The 21,856-nt window shown below is 38.0% G+C and overlaps 1 protein-coding gene across 1 annotated transcript in view; it reads left to right on the forward strand.

Moving 5' to 3' along the window:
- TENM1 (teneurin transmembrane protein 1) overlaps positions 1-21,856 on the forward strand; it is a 292,567-nt gene that overhangs the window by 151,806 nt on the left and 118,905 nt on the right. Inside the window, 2 exon segments of the mRNA XM_015860820.2 lie at positions 7,380-7,618; positions 18,107-18,259. Of these exon segments, the coding sequence (XP_015716306.1) occupies positions 7,380-7,618; positions 18,107-18,259 (392 nt within the window).

Genomic DNA, 21,856 nt, shown 5'->3' on the forward strand with positions numbered 1-21,856 from the left:
CTCCTTGTGTAGCTGGTATCATTCTTTTATATATTATGTATTTATGTGTGGTGCATGTTTAAGGCTCTGAGTTTCTGTTTTCCTAAAAAGGTCATCTTGTTTGTGATGCTTTGTAGAGTAGGGGAGATCTTAGCAACTATCACTTAGCAAGGGAGACATCCGGTGCTATGGTTTTCCCTTGTTCTTTTTTAATCAAACTCATGCTCTTCAAAAATACATTGATAGCCTTTCCAATTGCAGAAACCTTTACATACTCCCTTTCTGTTTAGGCTGTAGTAATGCTGAAAGCAGGAATAATTACAGAAAAATGCATATATAGGAATACCCAAAGGAACATTTCAGAGTGAGCCATTGAAAATTTGTTCCTGTGAATCCAGCCCACAGTGAGGAGATGCAGAAAATAATTCTGTGCCTTCTTTGTTTTGCAGTTCAAGTTTTCCATAGTGAACAGAATGGCTTTTATAGCTCCCAAAGCACACAGGTGTTGGTGATCGTAAACCACCAAGCAGTGAGACAATTATTATTTGAACAGTACAATTCATTAAAAACCTGTTTGTGAATGGAGCCTTCCCCTAGGTTAAATGACCATCCTCGTGGTTATTCCTAAAATATATATGCAGGGAGCTTCATTTATGATTCTTCCGACATTCTTTGGTATTTGCTATTTTGATGTATCTCTTGTAATTTGTCATTTTCTACCTAATTAAACAATAAATCTAACCAGTCAAGAGACTGATCTTATTAAAAACCAACATGTGGCAAGGGGTTTAAATCCAGTCCAACTCCCATGTGTTTTCACCATGCAGAAGATCTAAAAAATATTTAAGACTTCTGAACTGTAAAAGATGAATTGAAAAGAGTAAATATGACAATGAACTTAAAATAAAAGCTGTAAATATGACCTGAACTTTAATAATGCACGAATGAAACCATTCTTTATAGAAATAAAAATGTAAACATTTGTCAGCTACAGTGAATTATAATTTTAATGTCAGCAGCTATGGCACTTGAGAGTCCTTTAGAAAAATTTGAGATCTAGTCACTTTAGTCAATGTGGCAATTGCTCATGTACTCTCCTGTAATGTTTATTTGGGAAAAGCTATGGTTTAGATTTCCCTGGAACAACTTGATCATATATGTATATGTAAGTGGTTTTATGCTGCCTTAATGTAGTAACTTGAGCTGTCATGCTGCATATAGTCTATGCTCATTATCTTGAATAATGGAAGATTATATAAAGTAATAAAAGTAAAGATGCGTTGTTATTTTATGGCCACCAATAAGCAAGAGTACCTGTTATCTTTCTATAAAACATAGTATTTTCATTTGCAAAAGCAGAAAGGGACTAGAGTATAAATCTGGAAGGAGAAAAAGAATTCCAGATTAATACAACAGGTCTAAGCTGATTTGGAGACTTTGTAGCAGAAAGAGTTACAGAGATACAGAACAGCCTATCATTTTATTTGTGAAAGAAACATAGATATGTGGAATGTTATTGCCCTGAAATGTGTATCTATTCCCTGCCTTGCTACTTGCTACTAGGAAATCTGTTTTGGATAACTGGATAGCATTTACCATAGGAAATATGATACGCATCAAGTAAGAAGAGCTGATAGCATGATTTGTCACTGTAGATTTACACCTTGGCTTTTGACCATACAGACATTTGGACATAGACTCAGATGTAGTATTAAATTCAGGTGAAATGTTTACAAACACTTATAGGAGGAAATTCATGGCAAAGAGAACCATGGGTGCCTGTCTACTTTACTTACCTCATGTCCTTTTCTTTTGGTCTAAGTCATACTTTTAATCACACATTATAAGGGGAAAAAAATACAATATTTTTATCCTTCTCACTTCCTGGTTTCAAAGTACTCTGCAAATATTGCATACTATTCTTTACAGAAAATATGCAAATATGTATTTATAAATCCTGTATTTATATAATTATTGTCCCAGATTTCTGCCAGGGACTTCAAAGTCTCATCACATGTTTTGCAGAGCTGACTCGCCTACAGCAACAACAGGCAAGTGAGTCAGCACCGTGTCACTTCTGCTGTTGTGCTGTACTGAAGTGCTAAGTAAGGGACACAGACTTCACATCCTTTTGCATTCAGTGTCACAGGGCAAGGTTTTCAAACACTGGGTAAACTAAACAGTGGTGAATAAAGGGGAACAACTCTACATGAATGATTAAAAACCAAGCCCTGCTTGAAGAGGAAATTTTAACAAAGCAGTTGTACTCTCAAAGACAAATCTCTTCTGTCCCACTGGGATTTAAAAGTATTTCAATTATACACATAAGAGTAGAATGATGAAATAAATTAGATAAATACTGTTCATGGTAATTTCCCTCTTTTTTGACCCAGGAACTTTGTTTCTCCTTCTGTTCTTGTACACAGAAAGATAAAACAGGCATAGCATTGCACCAGATAAAATTATGGGTCAGATTTTATCTATAAGTCATATAATATAATTCCCATACTGTTTTGCTGGGTTGATTTTTAAAGAAGCCAGGATGATTAGTGTATCTTTCTGTGTTAAGTAAATGTGTTGTTTGTATACTATATGCTTCCCTTAGCATAGCTGTCACATCTTTATACTAAACTCTTAGCTAAATATGGGAGATAAAGGAATGATTTACAAACAGATGTTCATATTCTGATCATCATATAAGTTGAGAAATTTCCTCTTTTTTTCCTCTCCCATTTCTGGCATGGAATAGAATAGATAGAAAATGAGTAAAGAGCAAGATTCTGCTTCTTTGCAGTGCCACAGGATATACTTGTCTAGAAGAGTCAGGTAGTAATGGGTTTGTTTGGTATTTGCTGAAGGGGCAACTGTTTCAGTTCCAAATCCCTTTTGATACCAACTTCACACAATTTTTCATTTCAACAAAAATCAGAATTTCTCGTATATATCAACAGCTATGCCTCCAAAAAATTCCCCTTGCACTTCTTCTGGCATCTAAATCAAAGGTACTGTGCTTGCCTCTTTAAGCATTGATACAGAGGTTATGTATATAAGATAACTGAATATGACTATAGAACATAGTCAAAAAGATGTTGAAAAAATTTACATGATCCAACAGAAGATGACTTAGCTTTCCTACCACTACTTAGTTATGCAGCAACCTTTATTATGTTTTTCATAACTGCTTCTTTAATATGTAATGCATACAGGTACAAATGTGTATCTATTCAGTTTAATCAGGAGAAAAGCAGACTGATTTTTTTGGCCAAGATATTGCAAGATTTCTTGCATTTTGGTTTGTCTTAACTCCTGCAGCTGTTCAAGTCTGCATTTGTTCTTCATTTCTTCTCTTTCAAATGTAATTGTTAATGAAAATGAAAGAAAGAATGCTACAGGTACAAATGAAGGTGAATTTCTAGGCCCAGAATTGCTAGGGATAGGACAAATGTATAGAACTTAGAGAAGTGGCATCAAGCCCTTGATGCAGCTGAGGGACAGCACTGCAGTACTGGGATATAAAAATATTTTCTCAGAATTTAGTTAAGGAATTCTGTGTGGGTTTTATCTGCTTTCTGCAATAGCATTACCACCCCTTGAATTCACGTGGGATATTGCTTCATGTGTAGCTCTTGGAGGACCCACATTACCAGGTAAGAAGCTTGAAATAAATAATACATAACAAAACATCTAGATAGAGGACAGTGTAAAGAAATAAATAAACAATTTCCATTCTCTAACATTCTCCTAGCTGAGAATTCATCATTTTTCTATGAGCTGCGCTCTCAGAATTCTATGCCATTCTGTTTAAGGTCTAACAAGAGGACTTAGATGTTGCTTCCTTCCAGAAAGCAGGCTGTCCTGTGAGCATCAGGACTGAGAAGCCGTGTGTTACCTGAGCTACCCAGTAGCACCCTTCCATCCCTCCCCCTCTCTCCTACATATGTCAAAGCAGCAGTTCGGCTCCAGCTGTTACCAGCTGCTGCCTCTCCTGCTTCAGGAACCACAGCAGCAAAGAACTGAGTTTGCAGACAGCTGGGGCTTTGGTACCAGATAAAGTTGTTGACTTTTATGAGTTTGATATAATCTTCCTGTTATTTTTGATTGAAAGAGTTCAAGGATTGGATGCTTTATATTTGGGGAGATGAACAAATGGACAGACAGGTGAACAGGCATAGTGTTTGTGAAGTGACTTTAGTTAGTGAATGGATGCAGATTATATCTTGTATTTCTCTTCTTATGAGAATATTGGTTTTAAAAGTTTTCGACGTTTTTGTGAATTTTTAGAACTTCCCCACTTAAAACAAGTGATAATATAATATGTTCTTTGAGTTCTCTGTGTTTTTTCTTGTTTTCAGCCGTTAAAAAATAATAATAATTTTAAAAGCTTTATCTTTTCTCTTTGATCGAATATTAAAGCACATGCCAGGCTGCAGTCACATATAAACTTTTGAACTGCAGTTTTTATTATTTTGTTCCTCAGAGGGAGCCTGATTTTATGAAATTGATAGCAACAGTTTAGCGTGTCTTAAAAACCTTTGGGAGCAGCAATGTGCTTGGACAGATGAGGAGCCATCTGAGTTTATGAGAACATAGTTGCAGTCTAACTTTGGACATTTGTGCCACCAGTGTTTCTCATATTCTGTCAAAGTGTCTTTGGGCACTCAATAAACTCTCTCTCAAAAAAAGCAATGCATAAACAATTGTGATTTTTAACATTTTCTCAACAGTGTTTCACTGGTTGCTCACTTTTGACCATAATCACAGTTTTATTTGAACAAGTTAGAGCTATATAAATGCTCCTCTATGTCTCTGTAGTCATCTGTCTACAAGGGTATGAGCAGGATCCAGCATCTGTCTGCTCTTCTGCTATTGAAGAAACCTATCTGCACACCAATATTTTACCATTAGGCTATGAAGCCAAATTTTAAATCCTTTGCAAAAGAGTGAAAATGTTCCTGCCTATCAATTGCAAGCCTATTAGAGGAGGAATAATAACAATAATTTCATAGCTTCTGGTTCAGCATTTCCTTTCCTTTACTTCTGATACCTCTCAGCTGTGCACCTTAAAGATCAATCAGTGCTACTAAATCTGACCATTTTGCAGTAATTTCCCCCAAAAATTAAGGAAAAAATATCAAATAAGTAGATTTCCTTAGGTATATAAATTACTACTAACTAATTAATATGTGTAATTATTATGTGTATATGATGTTATGTACATATGTGTATGTATTATATATGTATGTGCATGGTATAATAACACATTTCTTACTTTATATGATAAGTCAACTCTCTAGAATATCACTAGGAACTTTGAATTTTGCTGCAGTGTTCTTGCCCACTGCAAGTCCATGTGATTATGTATCTTGTAAGTTCTGACTAAAAAGAAAGACCTCATGTACTTGCAAAAGCCTTCATGTGTGACAATGAAGCATGGGAACCAAAATAACCGACTGTATTCTGATGGTGTGATAGGAGCAAAACTGAATTGCATAGTCTTGCAAACAATGGTGTTATTTCTTGGGATTTATTATGCTCCTATATTTGAATTTAGAGTTTTTGAACTCAAATGCTCAATATAGACAGCATTACCATGTTCAGAGCATTACCATCTACAACTACAGAAAAGAAAGAAATTAGAATTAGCCTTGTATAATTTCTGGATGCTGTGCTCCATGAAGTTCAGTTGTCCTTTTGTTGCCTGAGTGCTGCTTGCTTGTGCAAAAAGTATGAAGCTAGAATGACTGGTACTCACTGCAAGTAACAAAAAATTTCCTTCTTGTGGTGCATCATAGGAATCCTGACATACAGGTACTGCGAGTGCAAGCTAGATACTATCCTTGTTTACTTTCTTTTTTTGTGCAATTGCCTGAACAACAGGCTTTTTACCAGATGCGACTGCTCTGCGGTATCTTTTTATTTTCTATCAACTGGTATGTTGGAGAATCATAACCTTTATTTCAAAATGTTATAATGGAAATACATAATATCATACTCACTACACCTTTTCAGTACTCGCTACACCTTTTTAGCAATTACCTTTTCAGGAACATGTATTTACAATATTCTTGAAGTCAAATGTCATATTATAATAATCTTTCATACTCTTATGAGTGCATGATCCCATGTATTTCACACTGTGAATATAGCACTGGGCGGACTCTGGACCAGTCAAGTGCTGGCCAGCTATCTCAAGCTGAGAGGTGTGCCTGGGGCTGTTACCTTGCAGACATCCCAGTGCTTGATGCCAGTCCTTCTGTTCTGGCACACACAAGTCACGGTACCTGGTTATACAGAAGGGCTACAGAGACCCAGGCTGAAGCAGCACCTCAGGGGCAGTACTTGTTATGCCAGCTGTGTCATGTCACTGCCTCTTCACTTCTCACCTCTGCTTGGGGCAGTGAGCTGAGATAACACACACCCAAAGCAGCTTGGAGAATGGCAGGAGACCTGGATGTGCCCCTGTCAGAAAAGAGTGCATGTAAGGAATGAAAGACCAAAGAACATTATTGGTGTTTTCAAAGGAATATTTGGTTTGATCAGTCCTAATTTTGTCCCTTTCTGCCACAATTTCAGAGTGCACAGAACTCTGAAACCCTGAATGCCATCCACCTTCCTACAGGAAACCACTCTGTATTTCTGTACCAGCCTCCACGCTGTGCAGCCCATTTCTGTACCTTGTTCTTTGTGCTAATGTAGATGCTCACTGTTTTGTCTTGAAGTCAATCAGTTCTCCAGTCTTCTCTGAAATTGGTCTCCAAATGAATTCGTTCTTAGCTTGATGAGAGTCGCCATAATAAGCAAAAACGTTTGATGAAAAACTGCTCTCAGAACAGCTCAGTTGAGAATACTAGAGAAATTGTACTTACTTACAGACAAAATACTTTCAAAATTTATTGTACTTCTGATTTTCTACTAAGTAGACTCTTATGTCTTTTTTTTTTTTTTTTTTTTTAATGACTGTATTCTGGAGAGAATCCACGATAAAAGAAAATACTCAAAGTGGGGGTGGCTCTTCCCATTCTGCCTGCTCCTGGGGAGACGAGCACAGCTGGCTGTGTGTCTGCAGGCAGAGCAGGTGCTGCAAGCCAAGTCCCCATCCCAAGCACAGCTGCGCCAAAGGCGTGGGGCTGACACCTCCAGCTGCCCCATCCCTTTGCTCCTAGGATGGCAGTTTAGGAGCTGTTCATCTTGTTTCTGTTGAAAAGCTGCCAGAAATCTTGCTGTTTGGTTAAAAAGTCATATATGCTTCTAGACCAGAGAATGTTCAAATATACCTTTTCCTGATTTTTGTATTTTCTGTAGATGTATGCACTATTTATCATGCAATGCTTAATAGTGCCTTTTGCTCCTTACGGCACAAACTGGTTTTTACAATGTGGTTCTTTGTCTTCTTTTTGTAGGCATTTCCTATTTAAACATGGATCGGGGTCTTCAGCAATCTTCAGTGCAGCCAGTCAGAACTATCCTTTAACATCCAATACTGTTTACTCTCCACCTCCTAGGCCTCTTCCTAGAAATACCTTTTCTAGACCTGCCTTCACTTTTAGCAAACCTTACAGGTGTTGCAACTGGAAGTGCACTGCTCTGAGTGCTACTGCCATTACAGTTACGCTGGCGTTGTTGCTGGCCTATGTTATCGGTAAGCCTCTCTTTCTTTTCTATGCTGAGTTAGTCATTACCTTTTCTGCTCTGCTGTCATGCTTGCTTTTACCTTGATACAAATTGTGTTTTACTAATGATGTTTGCTGTGGGATGCTTTGTGAATTCTGGCAATCAAAATGCCAGGTTGGTCAGAGGTTGAACACACAATTCTTGTTAACTTACTACATTGTTAACGTCATTACTGCCTAATTCAGAAAGAAATACAATCCAGGATGACATATTTATACCAACAGAGAACTCCTACTGATTTAATTGCTGTGATATTTTTCTTAAACATCTGATTTTCATCTAAAGGCTTACAACATTGTTACTCTTAAATGTTTATTCTGAACAGATATCTGTAACTCTAAACAGAAATTTGGTTTGCTACTGTATTTCTTTTCTTCAATCTGATCTGTTGAAATCTTTCCAATTTTCCCCTTCATACTTATTTCATTGACTAACCTTGCAACTAGCTCTAAAATGATGTAGTGTTTTAAACAATCATTTCCACATATTTTCTGCAGTGTATTTTTGTATTGTATTTATGTTTGAGAAAAATATGATGTAGATTGAAGGACACTTACTTAATTTCAAACTCATTTTTGGTAAGTAACTAACTTTGCAATTTTGTTGGCGTGATAGATTGGCAGCATTTATCACTGTAGCTAGAAACTCCTTTTTTATTTTTTGGAGGTGGGCTTGGAGTCAGTGTGATTAAAATCATACACGAGAGATAAATGTTTTCTTTTCACTATGACACTGTTTATAATGTTTTTTCACTCTGAATTGAAAATATCATAAAAGGTTCGTTTTATTGAATGTTTCAAGGTGAGCAGAAGCCAGAGCATCCCCACTGTTTTATTGTGTGTGTGGGAACAGTTCTGAGTTTGCCCAGAAGCTGATACTTGGTAAAAGTGGTACAGATATTGAGATACAGCTCCATGCAGAAAAGCAGCCATTGACTTTCTGCATTCCCTCCATAAGCATCTCCATGATAAAAATGATGACGATGAAAATTCCAGCCACTTCCATTTCCCACTGTATCTTTTGTCCCCTAGTGACAAAGTTCTTGTTGTTCTCGGTGAGCTGCTCATCAGGATGAGGTTTCTTTCTGACATCCTGATCTAATGCAGATGGGAAAGCAGATTTGATTGTTTCTGGTGTATGATTATTTGAAAGCACCTGAGGATCTAGTAAGCTACATTAATTGCAGATTTACATAACAGCTGGTGAACATATGCCCTTGGTTAGGACTGGCTGTATAATTTTTGCAGCCTCATCTGCTTGCTACATATATATACCAACACTGCTTCTGTTTTATCTGAAGCTCTCTGAGTTTCATCCCTGCTTAGATTTCAGTCTCTGCCACTGAACAGATTTAACTTTCTTGAGGTGTTCTGTTGAAAGTCATTAGCCTGAGAAGGCTGTAAGTGCTCAGTATCACTAGGATGTTAAAGACTCCAAATGAACTGCCTGTAGATGTGCCTGTCTTTCTCTTAACTTTGTAGCATAAAAGTATAATGTGTTGATTTAGACAGAACTGGGTAAAATTAATGTACCTTTGAATTGCGTATAAATTATTGGTATTTCTAGTTATATTTTAGACATAAAAACGCAATTAGGAAAACCTGACTTGGAATTAAGGTAAAAAAACTGTGGCATACTTACAATAGGAGTCCCGCTTTCTACACTTTGCAGCCTGGAGGACCAAAAATTCTCTGAACCAGAAATTCTAACTTAAAAGATTTTCCAAAATGCGGTTATTTGCTCTTATTTTCACCAGGATTTTTTAAGTTGCATAAGTTTATCCTGTAAATTTTGATGCTAGCTTATTTATTCAAATTAATATTCCGCTGCCCATTTCTGGTTGGTATATTTAAATGTGTTCATGATCTGTCCTTAATTCTTTCCATTTGATTAGGTATGGATACGAAATGTTTTCAAAGTTCAGTTGTTATGTAGGGTTTCATATTTTGCATTCCACATTAAGAATTTAAATGTGACTGCTTTATATGAGAGTAGGTGAGTATATGGAATCAGACAGCATGTAACCTGTGTGGTTAAAATTTGCTGCAGTGGGTGCCTTTTCTTTGCTCGCTATTCTTGACTCTGGGTTGGCTCCCTGAGCCCTTGCTTCAGAAGGATTTCCTTCAAGTCATAGGGAGATGGAGATGAGCAATGTCTACAGACTTGGGGCCAAATTGTACAGAAGAACTCATAGTAAACCCAGGGTCAGATGTACTTGGGATCAACTCCTTTGTTGGTACTGGAAGAGTAAGACAAATTTATTTTCAACATTATGCTTTATGGTAAGATTGCACTAAACTATGATGAGCTGCAGTTTCAAACCAACTGAATGTAGATCAAAATTTAAGATTGAGATTTTTCTTCCCCTTATCAACTTAAATGTGCTTTCTCCAATACCTCTCACCACTATTAGATGCCAGAGCTTCATGTTACTGTGAAAACCAAACTCAGATCTCAGCCTCAAGTTGAAATGTTCCCAAAGTCATGGAAAATCCAGAGCTTCTTCTAGCCCAAAAATCTGCAAGTAACTCTTGTAGTTGTGAAGAACTGAGACCTGTGCAGACCAACATTCTCTGAGCTGTGATGTCCAGTCAAAAGACAAAGTATCAGAGTACTTTTTCTCTTCTATTTTTCAACCTTTCCCCATTATCAGTGAGACTCAGAAGAGAAGCTGTCTCCTGAGAACAAATACTTCTTCTGCATTTCCTCTCTTTTGAAGTACTAGTCAGGTTGGAAAAACAAATCTCTCTGTTTCCATTGGTGCCCTATAAATCAGCATGCTTACTGTTTGGTCCTTGCTAGAACAAATCTGGCTGCTATGTGGACAGTAAGAAAATTACATATGGAACCTCGTAACTGGTTGTACAACAACTGATTTATTGAAAAATTTTAAGCAGAATATTTAGTATATCAAATGAAAACCACTGTCACTTCAGCAGCAGTAATTTCCTTAAATAAGTTTTAAAGTCATAGTAGTTACTGCAAAAAAATGCCCATTTCATACAACAGTGTTTGGTCTCTATAAATGTCTTAAATTATATTCTACCAAATGAAGGTTTTAAAGCATTGTTTTAATTTTTTCTCCTATAATTTCATATATTTTGACAACTTCAATGCACTCATGCCAATTTCTCTGCCATCAGCTGTTTCAATCAACACAGCTGGATTCGTGTCACTAGTGTGGGCTCAGGTACTCCTGCTGATGGCACTTTGCAAAGGGGTGGGAAAGAAAACTGGGTTTTCTTAAGTAGCATTGGGAAATACTTTTCAAATAGCTTTCAGATCTGGTGAGTAAGGTGAGAGCTAACAAACTCTGTGCACGTATTGGTGGCCAAAGACTAGAAATAGATTCCTAATTATCAGATGAAAAATGAGGCCATCTCTGTGTGATTCAATGCAGTTAATAGTCTCTCTGTTCATCTATTGGTCTGTGTTGGTATAAACATATAAAATATGTTACCTTTTGGGGGTGATATACTAAATGCCCTCTTTTTTCAGTTTCATTGTAATAAAAGCCTAAGCAGCTATCATTTAAATATCAATTAATACATATCAATTAAAGAAGAAAAACAAGCAAAATTTAAGAACATACAAGGCAAATGCAAGAGACAGATAGAATAATGATAGCACTATTTTTCTGTAGTTTTCAGTACCCAGCCTTTTTTTTTTTTTTTTTTTTTTTAAGACAATACAATATTTATGATGTGACTGATCATCTAGTCAGCTATTTTTAGCTCATTATTAAATAGGAATTTTCTTCCATGATACCTTCCGTTTTTATCAGCAGATGATTTGGACTTGCAAATCACTGTTCCTATTGATTAAAGGTGCTGAACTCCTACGGTTCCCATTGATTTCAGCAGAAGATGCAAATATTCTGTGCCTCTGAAAATTGGATCCCATGTTCTTAGATGTAACCATCCCTGACTTCAAAATGACTATTTTATATACAAATGAATTCTCAAGTATGAATATGAAGTTGTCCCTATTCCTTGTGATATTATCTCTGAGGATGCGCTGAAGATGTGTGTTGGATCTTAAATTATATTCATACAGAAGGTGAGGAAATTAAAACCTCTGTGTTTGTTGTTGTTTCCTACCACTTCTTGCACTGTGCAAGGCAGAGTGATGGCTTCAGGACTGGGAAAAGCTAGACCAAATTTTGAGCATACACGTATCTCAATTGATAATATTGGTTGCGTAGCTTTATACAATATAAATGAGTGTGTAAGATAGAAATCCTTAATGTTGAGGGCTAGAAATAATGCAGGTAAGGCTCAAGGGGCTAATGCGTTGATTTTACACTGAAACATGCCATGGTATTGTGTATACTGCTGAATGCTTCAGGTGTGAGTAAAAGCCATGATGCAAATGTGCAACTTTGTAATGCTGCTGAACTCATTGGTGAGATTACTCTGGCTGAGACAGGTCCATCAGGGTTTTGCAGCTGGAAACCATGGCCTATGCTCTCTCTAAGCCTGCATCCTGCTGATGAGCTTGATAATGTCACAAATCTTCAAGTACACCAAGGAGGAAGCCTGACAGCATTGTGCTATTGTCTAAGATTAGGTTTTGTTTTTTCCTAAGACTAATGGATGGTTTAGTAATGAAAAGTGAAACCAGAATGGTCATTGTATCTCTGAGTATGAGGATTGCGGGAGAGGGGTCTATTCTTGTTCTCAGGTATAAAAATATGTTGTGGATAAAGAGAAGGCTGCTCGAGAATGAGGAGAATGCCTGAGAGTTAGGAGCAACTGTGCGGAAAAATCCTCATCTCCTGAAAAGATATTTCTTTGGTTCAAAATGATATTAATAGTCTCAAATTTTCAGATTTGTATAGAGCAGAACGACACTAGCATTTTAGTTACAAAATGGACTTGCAAAGGAGCTCCCCTTATGTAGGCCAGAATATCAGAACTCTCGTTCTGACTCTTATTTGTATTCAGGTATTTTCAAATCAATCCACCTTTACAGTGCCCAGCTGCAGTTGGAGAAGTGATGCACCATGTGGCTTCATGCCATGGTGAAATCCAGTTTTATAAGCAGAACTTGCTCGCAGTTACAGAAAATAAGTAGTTTTCTGGCACTCGGTCAGAGCAGGTGCAGAAAGAGTAGTCAGCTGCTGAGATACATTCTACTACAGCTCTTCAGAGGACTAGGCTTCAGGAGGATGATCTACTGAGATTTTCCAGAATAACTGGAAACAGAGCAGAAAGCTAAACAAAAGCCTTTAGTGGAGGTCAGCAATTTGGAGAGGCTTCACGTATGCAGGATTTTTGTCCTCTGAAGTTTGTCTTGGGGACTGATAAGTACTTATTGCTCAGGACTTTTCTGACATCTCTTCACTACGGAAAGCCTGTTTTGCGCTGCAGCCAAGGCTCCTATTCATATTCTGCCAAACGTGTAGCAGAGGAGTTGACAAGCTGTGCTTACACAGAAGGTAGATAAGAATAAATTAAATTAGATCATTGGCTTCCTAGCAGATGGTGGTTTAATCCAGTTTACAAAGTGAGTTCTGAAGAAAAAAAAAAAAAAAAAAAGTATATTTGTGAATATTTACTTAAATATGCTGCAGAATTGTGGAGTTACTTTATCTGGAAATATCAGTTGGTTTTGTTTAAATGCAACCTGCTTATTTACATCAGAAGTAAACCCCCAGGCTTTGGTTCCAAACTGGTTTGAATTACAGCAGTAGTATGAAGTACTTCTCATGGACAAGCTGGTTGCCCACAGTTTAGATGGGCATATGCTGCACTGGGTCAAACAATGGCTGGAAGGCCGGGCCCAACGAGCTGTGGTCAGTGGAATTAAATCCAGCTGGCACACAATCATGAGTGGTGTCCCCTGGGGCTCAGTACTGAGGCTGCTTCTGTTTAACATCTTTATTAATGATCTTGACAAGGGGGCTGAGTGCACCCTCAGTAAGTTTGCAGACCACATCAAGCTGGGAGGGAGAGCTGATCTGCCAGAGGGGAGAAAAGCACTACAGAGGGACTTGGATAGACTAGATCGATGTGCCAAGGCAAACTGTATGTGTTTCAGTAGAGCCAAGTGTTGGGTCCTGCATTTTGGTCACAACAGCCCCAGGCAACCTTACAGGATTGGGGAGGAGTGGCTGGAAAGCTGCCTGATGGAAAGGGACCTTGGTGTGCTGATGGGCAGTCACCTGAATATGAGACAGCAGTGTGCATAGGTGGCCAAGAAGGCCAAAGGCATCCTGGCTTGTATCAGGAATGGTGTGGTGAGCAGGACTAGGGAAGTCATCCTGCCCCTGTACTCGGCACTGGTGAGGCTTCACCTCAAGTTCTGTGTTCAGTTTTGGGCACCACAGTAGAGAAAAGTCATTGAGGTGCTGGAGCAGGTCCAAAGAAGGGCAACAAGGCTGGTGAAGGGCTTGAAGAAATGCCCTGTGAGAAGTGACTGAAGGAACTGAGACTATTTAGATTGGGGAGAAGAGGCTGAGGGGAGATCTTGCCGCTCTCTTCCAATACCTGAAAGGTGATTACAGCAAGAGCAGGATTGGTCTCTTCTCACTGGTTACTGGTGACAGGATGAGGGGAAATGGCCTCAAGTGGCACCAGGAGAGGTTTAGGTTGGATATCAGGAAAAATTCTTTACTGAAAGGGTTGTTAAGCACTGGAATAGGCTCCCCAGGGAGGTGGTTGAGTTGCCTTTTGGATGTGGTGATGATTTAGCAGTGGGTTGTTAGAGTTGGGGTAGCATGGTCAAGTTGTGGTTAGACTCGATGATCTTTAAGGTCTGTTCCAACCTGAGCAATTCAGTGATTCTAACTTGGTAGAGAACAAACATTTTAGAATATATACCTGCGTCACAGTTCTGGCCCAGTTTGTCCCTTTTTAAGTAATTAAGTAAGCAGAGATCTGCCTCCAGATAGAGAAAATTCCTTAGATGGCGTAAAGCCATATTATCCTTTTTTGTCCTTTTTCTAGGAAGGAAAATTATAGATAGGTTAGAAGGTATAGGTCCTTAATTTATCTTCTTGCAAGACATCTATTTTATACCTAAAAATTACTTTTTAGCTGAGAAGCACAATAAATTATTCAAGAAAGCTCCGCACCGCAGGTAGAATCCTCTGTATTCAGAGCAGGTCACTCAAGTGCCCCTGAGCAGCTCTGCCATGCAGCCCAGCCAGGGCTGGGTGCCTGAGGAAGACGCTTAGTTTCACCATGTTCTCATGGTATCCTCCCTTCTCTTTTACTCCACTGAATAGAGAAGCCTCTAAATTTAGCATCTGGACTGACATCCATAATGTATGTTGTAAACAAAAAAATATATATCCACTCTTATACTGCACTTCTATCTGAAACTTTGAATTAAACAGGACTATTCAATAAAATACAGGTATGCTGGCATCCTTTGCATAAGCTCTATCTCCAGACATTATGTAAAGCGGGTCAGAATTTGCCTTCAGTTATATTTGCCTACCTCCAAGTCGCCTCAGTGAGAGTAACATACAGCTCTGCTTGTGGCAGAATGCAACTCATAAATTACATATCCATAAACATACAATTACATACAATATCCATAAACATACAATAAACATACAAATTACAAATCACTGCCATGTGATACTGTCATGGTAGAGGGGTGAATATACTGGAAATTCAAGCAAGCAAAGAAAGAATGGTGTGCATGTGTTGCAGGAAACAGAGGTTTTTTATAAATTGTATTTACTTTGCATAAAAGTATCACAGCAAATACGAAGGGAAGCCAAGGCTCTGTGCCTGCTAAGTCCCTGCACTTCTGAACAGAGTGACCCTGAGAATGAATGCCTCTCTGTGGTATGTATTCTGTTTGTTGCTGGAGTCATACTTGGATCCAAAGGTAATCTCTCAAGAGAAGTAGATTGTATAGATACCAACTCGATAGCTGACGTAATAAAGGTTGAATTTACTTAAAGACTGCAAGATGACCAATTTTATGCAGTGATAATCATTTTGTTTAATTCAGGTAGATCTCATTTTCATAGCAGTGTGATTTGTTGTTGAAATATTTAGGCTTGAATGTTCTTTAATGTGAAGTTGCACTGCCAGCATCACATGTGAACTCCCACAGAGTAGAATTCAAGAGTCCGATGCTGGCAGAGACCATCATCTCTACAATACAGTTGGCATTTCTTAGGAAGGAAACAGACTGTCAAACATGCATACAAACAGTTTTGCTAGCTTGCCAAGCTTTGGCACAAACTATAAAAACAACAGCACTTCCCAGCCTGAAGGGAAGACTGAGCAAGCAAACTTTGAATTGGTGCAAATGGATGACAGAATACATAGTGTGTGTTATCTGGAAAAGATATACAGTAAGGAAAAGTATGTATTACATTTTCAGTCCTTGCTTCAATGATGTACCCTTTGCAGCACATGCAAATACTGTCTTAGGAAATGAATAATAGCAACAATGGAAATAGCATAAGAAAGCAACTAGACTGTGTTCATGATTGTATAGCCACTAAAAACTTATTGATGTATGCAGTTATGTTTTGCATCTGGTGTTGATCTGTTTCAAGTGCTCATATAATTATTTGCATTAGTATAAAGAAATGTACATTCATTAGTTACCGGTCTCATTGCACTTTGTTCCTTTCTCTGGTTATTAACTCTTTAAATCATAATAATGCCCAGAAGCTCAAGCCAGGAGCCAGTGCTGACTGCTCTGGAGATATCAAGGCATACTGATTTTTATTGTACCTTCTTTAAGTAGAAGTAATCTGTCTTGCATTAATAAGCTCAAGGATCAGAGATTAGGTCTGTGTGATCTGACTAGGACCCTTTTCAGAGTGTGAGAACAGTCCCTTGACAGTTTCAAATCCATGGAATATGAAGCAGTCCAGCAGGTCTCAGGTTTGAGACACACTGGGGAAAGCCTCTAGCACTTCTTCTGGAGAGTAGGAATTGTCAACTGTGTTTTCAGAGCCCAGATCTGATGCTGATGCAGTGGTTTTAGAATACAGTGAGAACTGGGTCACTCAACTTAAAGCCAACATAAAAATATAAACATTGCTCGTATTTCAACTGTGTCACCTCCCTATTTGATAGAAGCGCTGTGATTTGCTTGATTCAGATCATGTGTCTGTACTGGGTGATCCAGGAGTGCACAGATCTGAAATTAATGATTGCAGACTGACACATTTGCATTCCTGTTGTAGTTTTGGCAACCCTTGCCAGGAACCCATTGAAGGCATGGTGTTTTTGCTGTATAGTCTAACTTTGAAGTAGGCAAGTGAGACTTGTGAGCAAACATGTAGAAAATGAACGAGTTTCCTATACTGATATTTCTTTTTCTCTTAAAATGTATCCAATACAGAGAAAAATGATGTATTTCCCAAAAGTAAGACCTCATTCTAGAACCCCCTCACTTCTCTTGAGAGCCTCTGAGGTTCCTAACTGATTTGGGGAAGGCAAATATGGTGCCTTTTGGGCTCCCACTGTGGGCAGATCCTACTCAGTGCAAAATGCTGCATGTGGCTAAAGAGCCTGTTTCTCAAGTTTTGCTTCTTTTGTAATGATTTCAGCTCCTATGTGGGGGGTATCTTCAATCCATATTTTAGTGGGTCATCAGTGCTCCCTGCTGAGTTACTTCAGTGCTAAGGCAACGTCTTCCTTGGAAGAATTTGCCTGTCTCAGTAATACTGATGTAATTGTCTCGAATGACTGCAGTACTATCATGGTATGCTTAAAATAAGGTCCTCTCTTGTTGTGTTTATTGTTTTTCTCCTACCATTCTTCTATACCTCAAATTAGAAGCAACAGAGAAGAAAGGAGAAAAAACAATGAATGAATTTTTAGCCTGTGAATGGAGATAAATTCACAAAAGAATTATAAATTTCCCAGTGTGTACATAAATAAAAACATATTTCCATTAATGTGTTACAGAATAACATTGTATATGTATTTTTATCCGAAGCCTGGCTTATTTTATCTGCGGCGTAATTCTACAGCTAGTTGGTGAAGTCAGCGAATTTACTAATTTTTAAACTGCACTAATTGAAAAGGTCTGAGAATGTGGTGGGCACAAGTTTCACTTAGATCTGGGTTGGAAAGGTGTGAAGTGGCTGTGCTTTAATCCAAGAAACTCTGAGCTCTGTGACAGCTGAAGGCAGTGGGACAGTGCCGAAGAAGCATTAGAATCTGTCATACAGTATTTAAGGCATTCAACTGTTATCCTTTTAATTGCAAGTATTTCCTTCCATTAATTGCTGTAGAAATTCATCACCTTGACCTGGCTGAGCTCCAAAAGAAAGTGTGGAAACTAATTAAATGTTGAGTTTTAAGGTAAAATAGTAAATTGCTCATTAGAACCCTCGAAATTCTGATTTACTGCTAACAGAACTAAATAATACTTGACTTTGCAGAAACTGGGTCATAGCATTCTTTCTTTATGTGACTGAAGGTGCTGTAGCTTAAACATCAATTAATTGGTCTTCATTTTTTCGCAGCAGTACACTTGTTCGGTTTAACCTGGCAGCTACAGCCTGTTGAAGGGCAGCTGTATGAGAACGGAGTTAGCAAAGGAAATAAAGGAGCAGAATCCACAGATACTACTTACTCACCAATCGGAGGAAAAGTTTCTGATAAAACAGAAAAAAAAGGTACGTGTGAAGGTGCGGACGGACAGGTGAAGCATTTTTAAACATTTCTATGCTTCAGATTCCATATTTTCTACAATTTGGCAACATTTTGAATTCAGGTTCTAGCTTCTCTAGAACAATTTTAAAGCAGATATCAGAATCCCACACCCCAGTTTGCTTTAGCAGAAGACTCACTGAAATTAGCAGCTGACCCAAGTCATTAAGGAGGTAATGTTAAATAGCAAAATAATTGCCTTTCTTTTGTGAGAGGTTAGAGAGCTTGTTAGAGGGGGGAGGTGAGAGTATATTTGCCATGTCCCCTCACTGTGCTGAAGGCTCGTTACTATGCGCATGTCTTGTAGACCAGAGCCAGTCTTAGCCATATGAAAATCTTTGTGCTGACAGATCAGAATTTGCAGAAGGGCAGGAATCCTAATGCTTTTAGAGGCATCCGGTTCTCGAAGGCATAAACTAAAATACAGCATCCTGTCACATCCTGCCTTAACCAGTCATACTGAATCAGCATGCAGGAACCTCCTGGGGTTTCACAAAATGCCCGAGCCAATTTGGCAGCGGGGAGGTGGACCCACAGCACTTCTCTCTGCAGCCCCATGTCTACTGCAGTAATTGTCTTGGGCATGAGTGAAGCACCTCAGAATACTGTGGTGGCAGAAAATAACTTTGGTGGTTTGGTGAATAGTTTTTTAGAGGCTGAACCAGCTGTTCTGAAAGGGCAAAGAAGTGCCAGAGCTGACAGTGGAAAGGGACTGACTATGCAGCCAGCAATGTAAAACAGAGCAGAGCTGTTGAGAGGTTGCATAATTCCCTTTTCTCAAGTCCTCTAATTCAGTGTTGTTAGCTCACCTACCCCAATTTAAGCTATAAACCCTGACCCATATTTCCCATTGACCACTACATAATATAGTAAGATGATGCTTTCTTACTCTAAGAAGCAGATATTACTCTCACTGCTTTTTAAAATACTCAGAAAAAGTTGTTAAATCAGATAGATTAAATCAGAGAGAAATGAATAGAAATAGGTTAACCCTAGTCTTTCAGTTGTTAGAAGGAAAGTAAAATTGTACCAAGAGTTCTGCAATGATGGGAGATTTCCAGAATTTCCAGCATTTATAGTGCTATGATCTGATTCTGTGTCTGCAAGGTAAGATATATGATTCTAAATATGAGACAAGGTGGAACAGGGTTGTACCATTCAGTCCAGTAGGAAGATTGCATCTCACATCAGTAGTCTTACAAATCAATGTGGCACAGCTGGATAGAGATCATGTTAGATAAATGAGCAGCAGAAATATATTTGAGGACACAATGATATTGTTATCCATTATTTCTTTTCTTAGAATGGATTGACAGTGAATTACAGTAAAAGTTCTATACACTTTTGTATTTTTTCCTGGTGCACCATGGAAAATGTCTAAGATGTCTCAAATAGTTCTTCTAAAGTGCATTAAATCATTTTGCCAATATATTACAGAGTTAATAAAAACCCATCCAAAGCATTTGGCTTCCAGAGGAGAAGGTATAGGAAAAACATCAAAACATGATCCTAGAAATTAGATATTTGATAACAGAAAAGAGACTCAAATGAGTCAATAAACACAATGTAGTTGTTTAAATAAATAAATAACTGTCCCTTGTCTCAATTGATTCTAGTGTCATGATTCTCCCAAAACACTGAAGTGTGGAGGGCCTTAACACCAGAGCCATTTGTCCAAGGGCTTATCCAGCAGTTTATAGGATCAGTCTCAAACATAGCTAGACTGTTGTCCATCTTGTTGTCTTCCACCTCCTGGGTAACCTACAATCCAGGCTGTGCTAGTAAGGAATATACACATGAAAAAGCACAAGAATAGCTGTGTAGACACAGTGCAAGATACTGATATGTGCATAATCTATCTCTGGCTGATTTCTGTTAGCTTTCTTTCTTTCTGTCTGTCTGTCTTTCCTTTCTCTCTTTTTCTTTCTCTCTCTCTCTCCTTCCTTCCTTCCTTCCTCCCTCCCTCCCTCCCTCCTTTCTCTCCTTTCTTTCCATCATCTTTAATATGCATCAGTAATTTTATACTCAGTACTTAGATATCTACATTGATATCTCAGAAGAACTGGAAACAGGGAACTCCCCTCGTTTCAACAGTGTATCATAGAAAGTTGATACTTTGCCTTGAAGCCTCTTGATGCTTCTAATGTGATTTCACAAGGATAAATAAGTATTAGATATTGTAACCTCCTATTTTCCCAACTCTGCACAGTAACACAAGATGCTTTACCAGATCTTGAAAGCATATATTTTAACTAATTTTCTAATGGAAATCAAATTTACAAACCAGAAAGTCAGATTTTTTTAAGAAGTCATTTTATAACACAGTGACCCATGGCTATGAGTTAACATTTTAGTATGTAACAATGTGATTAAAAACTCAGACGTCCTATTGATGCTGGTATTTACCAGGGGAGTACAAGAAGATTGATTGTTTCAGGATCAGTAATAATCAGCATATGTGTTCTTTCTTGTGAAGATAATTGGCACCATGCTGTTTAGAGTTTTACTTCCTTGAAGCCAAAAGAAACCTGTGATTAGGAGTCTATCTTCTGTTTTAGAATTGCAGAGAAAAGTGTGCTTAGAAAGAATGGGGAAGAATTAGTACCAGTTTGTAAGACTGGGTGCAGTACTAGGAATTGAACATAGGTAATTAAATGATATTTTGTTATAGGGAAAATGGTATGAGAATGAAGCTTTCGTAACAAGTACAGAAATTGTATTGCACCACTGTAATTTTAAAAGCTTACCTATGACTTTACAAGGAAGTGTAAGAAAGCATTTGAAGGAAGTCTGTGAATAGCATATCTTCAGATGCCTTATTTGTTTGGTCAAATACCTGCTTCATTCAGTGAAGCATAGAAACAGAGCTAAATTATTTTTTCAATAGAGAAGAGCACAGTGGTTCAGTGAATATGAAAATGCGCTTCAGATATGGTGCTTACAGTCACTTTCTCATGCTGAGTGGTTATCTGAAAAAAAATGATGTTGAAATGGTAGGGGTGCTGCCGGTACTGCTTTCAGTAGGTGGAAGATAACATGTATTCTTTCATTTTAGCATTGTCAACAACAGCATGCACTTCTTTCATAGAAATAACAGTAAATCCAAGTACATGTGTGGGGGGTTTTTTAATTATATGAAATTGTTACTGAAACAACATTTTCATCTGAACATGGAAAGAGTTCTCTGAGAAGTGTTGCTTTGAGCCTAGCACCACTCACCGCTATTCAGCATAATGTGGTAACACCAGTTAGTGAAAATACTTTCTCAAAGAATGCCTATGCTTTAAGTAAAGGCCTTTTGTGTTTCATTTTCAACAAAGAAGCAGGCCACCTCACTTTAACAAACTCAGAAGCAGTTACCCTGTTTTAAAAGACCTTAAACGTGGACCAATGATGCCATTAACTTCAGAAATGATACTGTATCCTTGACTTTTTACTTAGTGCTCCACCATCTTGTAATTGAATCACATTAATTACCATGTGTCAATATCACCAAAAAGTTCCTTAGTGTTTTACTTAACCCAGGGTAATTGCTTGCAAAGAATCATTAAGATTTAATATCT

The sequence above is a fragment of the Coturnix japonica genome, chromosome 4 (genome assembly GCF_001577835.2).
Source record: "Coturnix japonica isolate 7356 chromosome 4, Coturnix japonica 2.1, whole genome shotgun sequence".
NCBI lineage: Eukaryota > Metazoa > Chordata > Aves > Galliformes > Phasianidae > Coturnix > Coturnix japonica.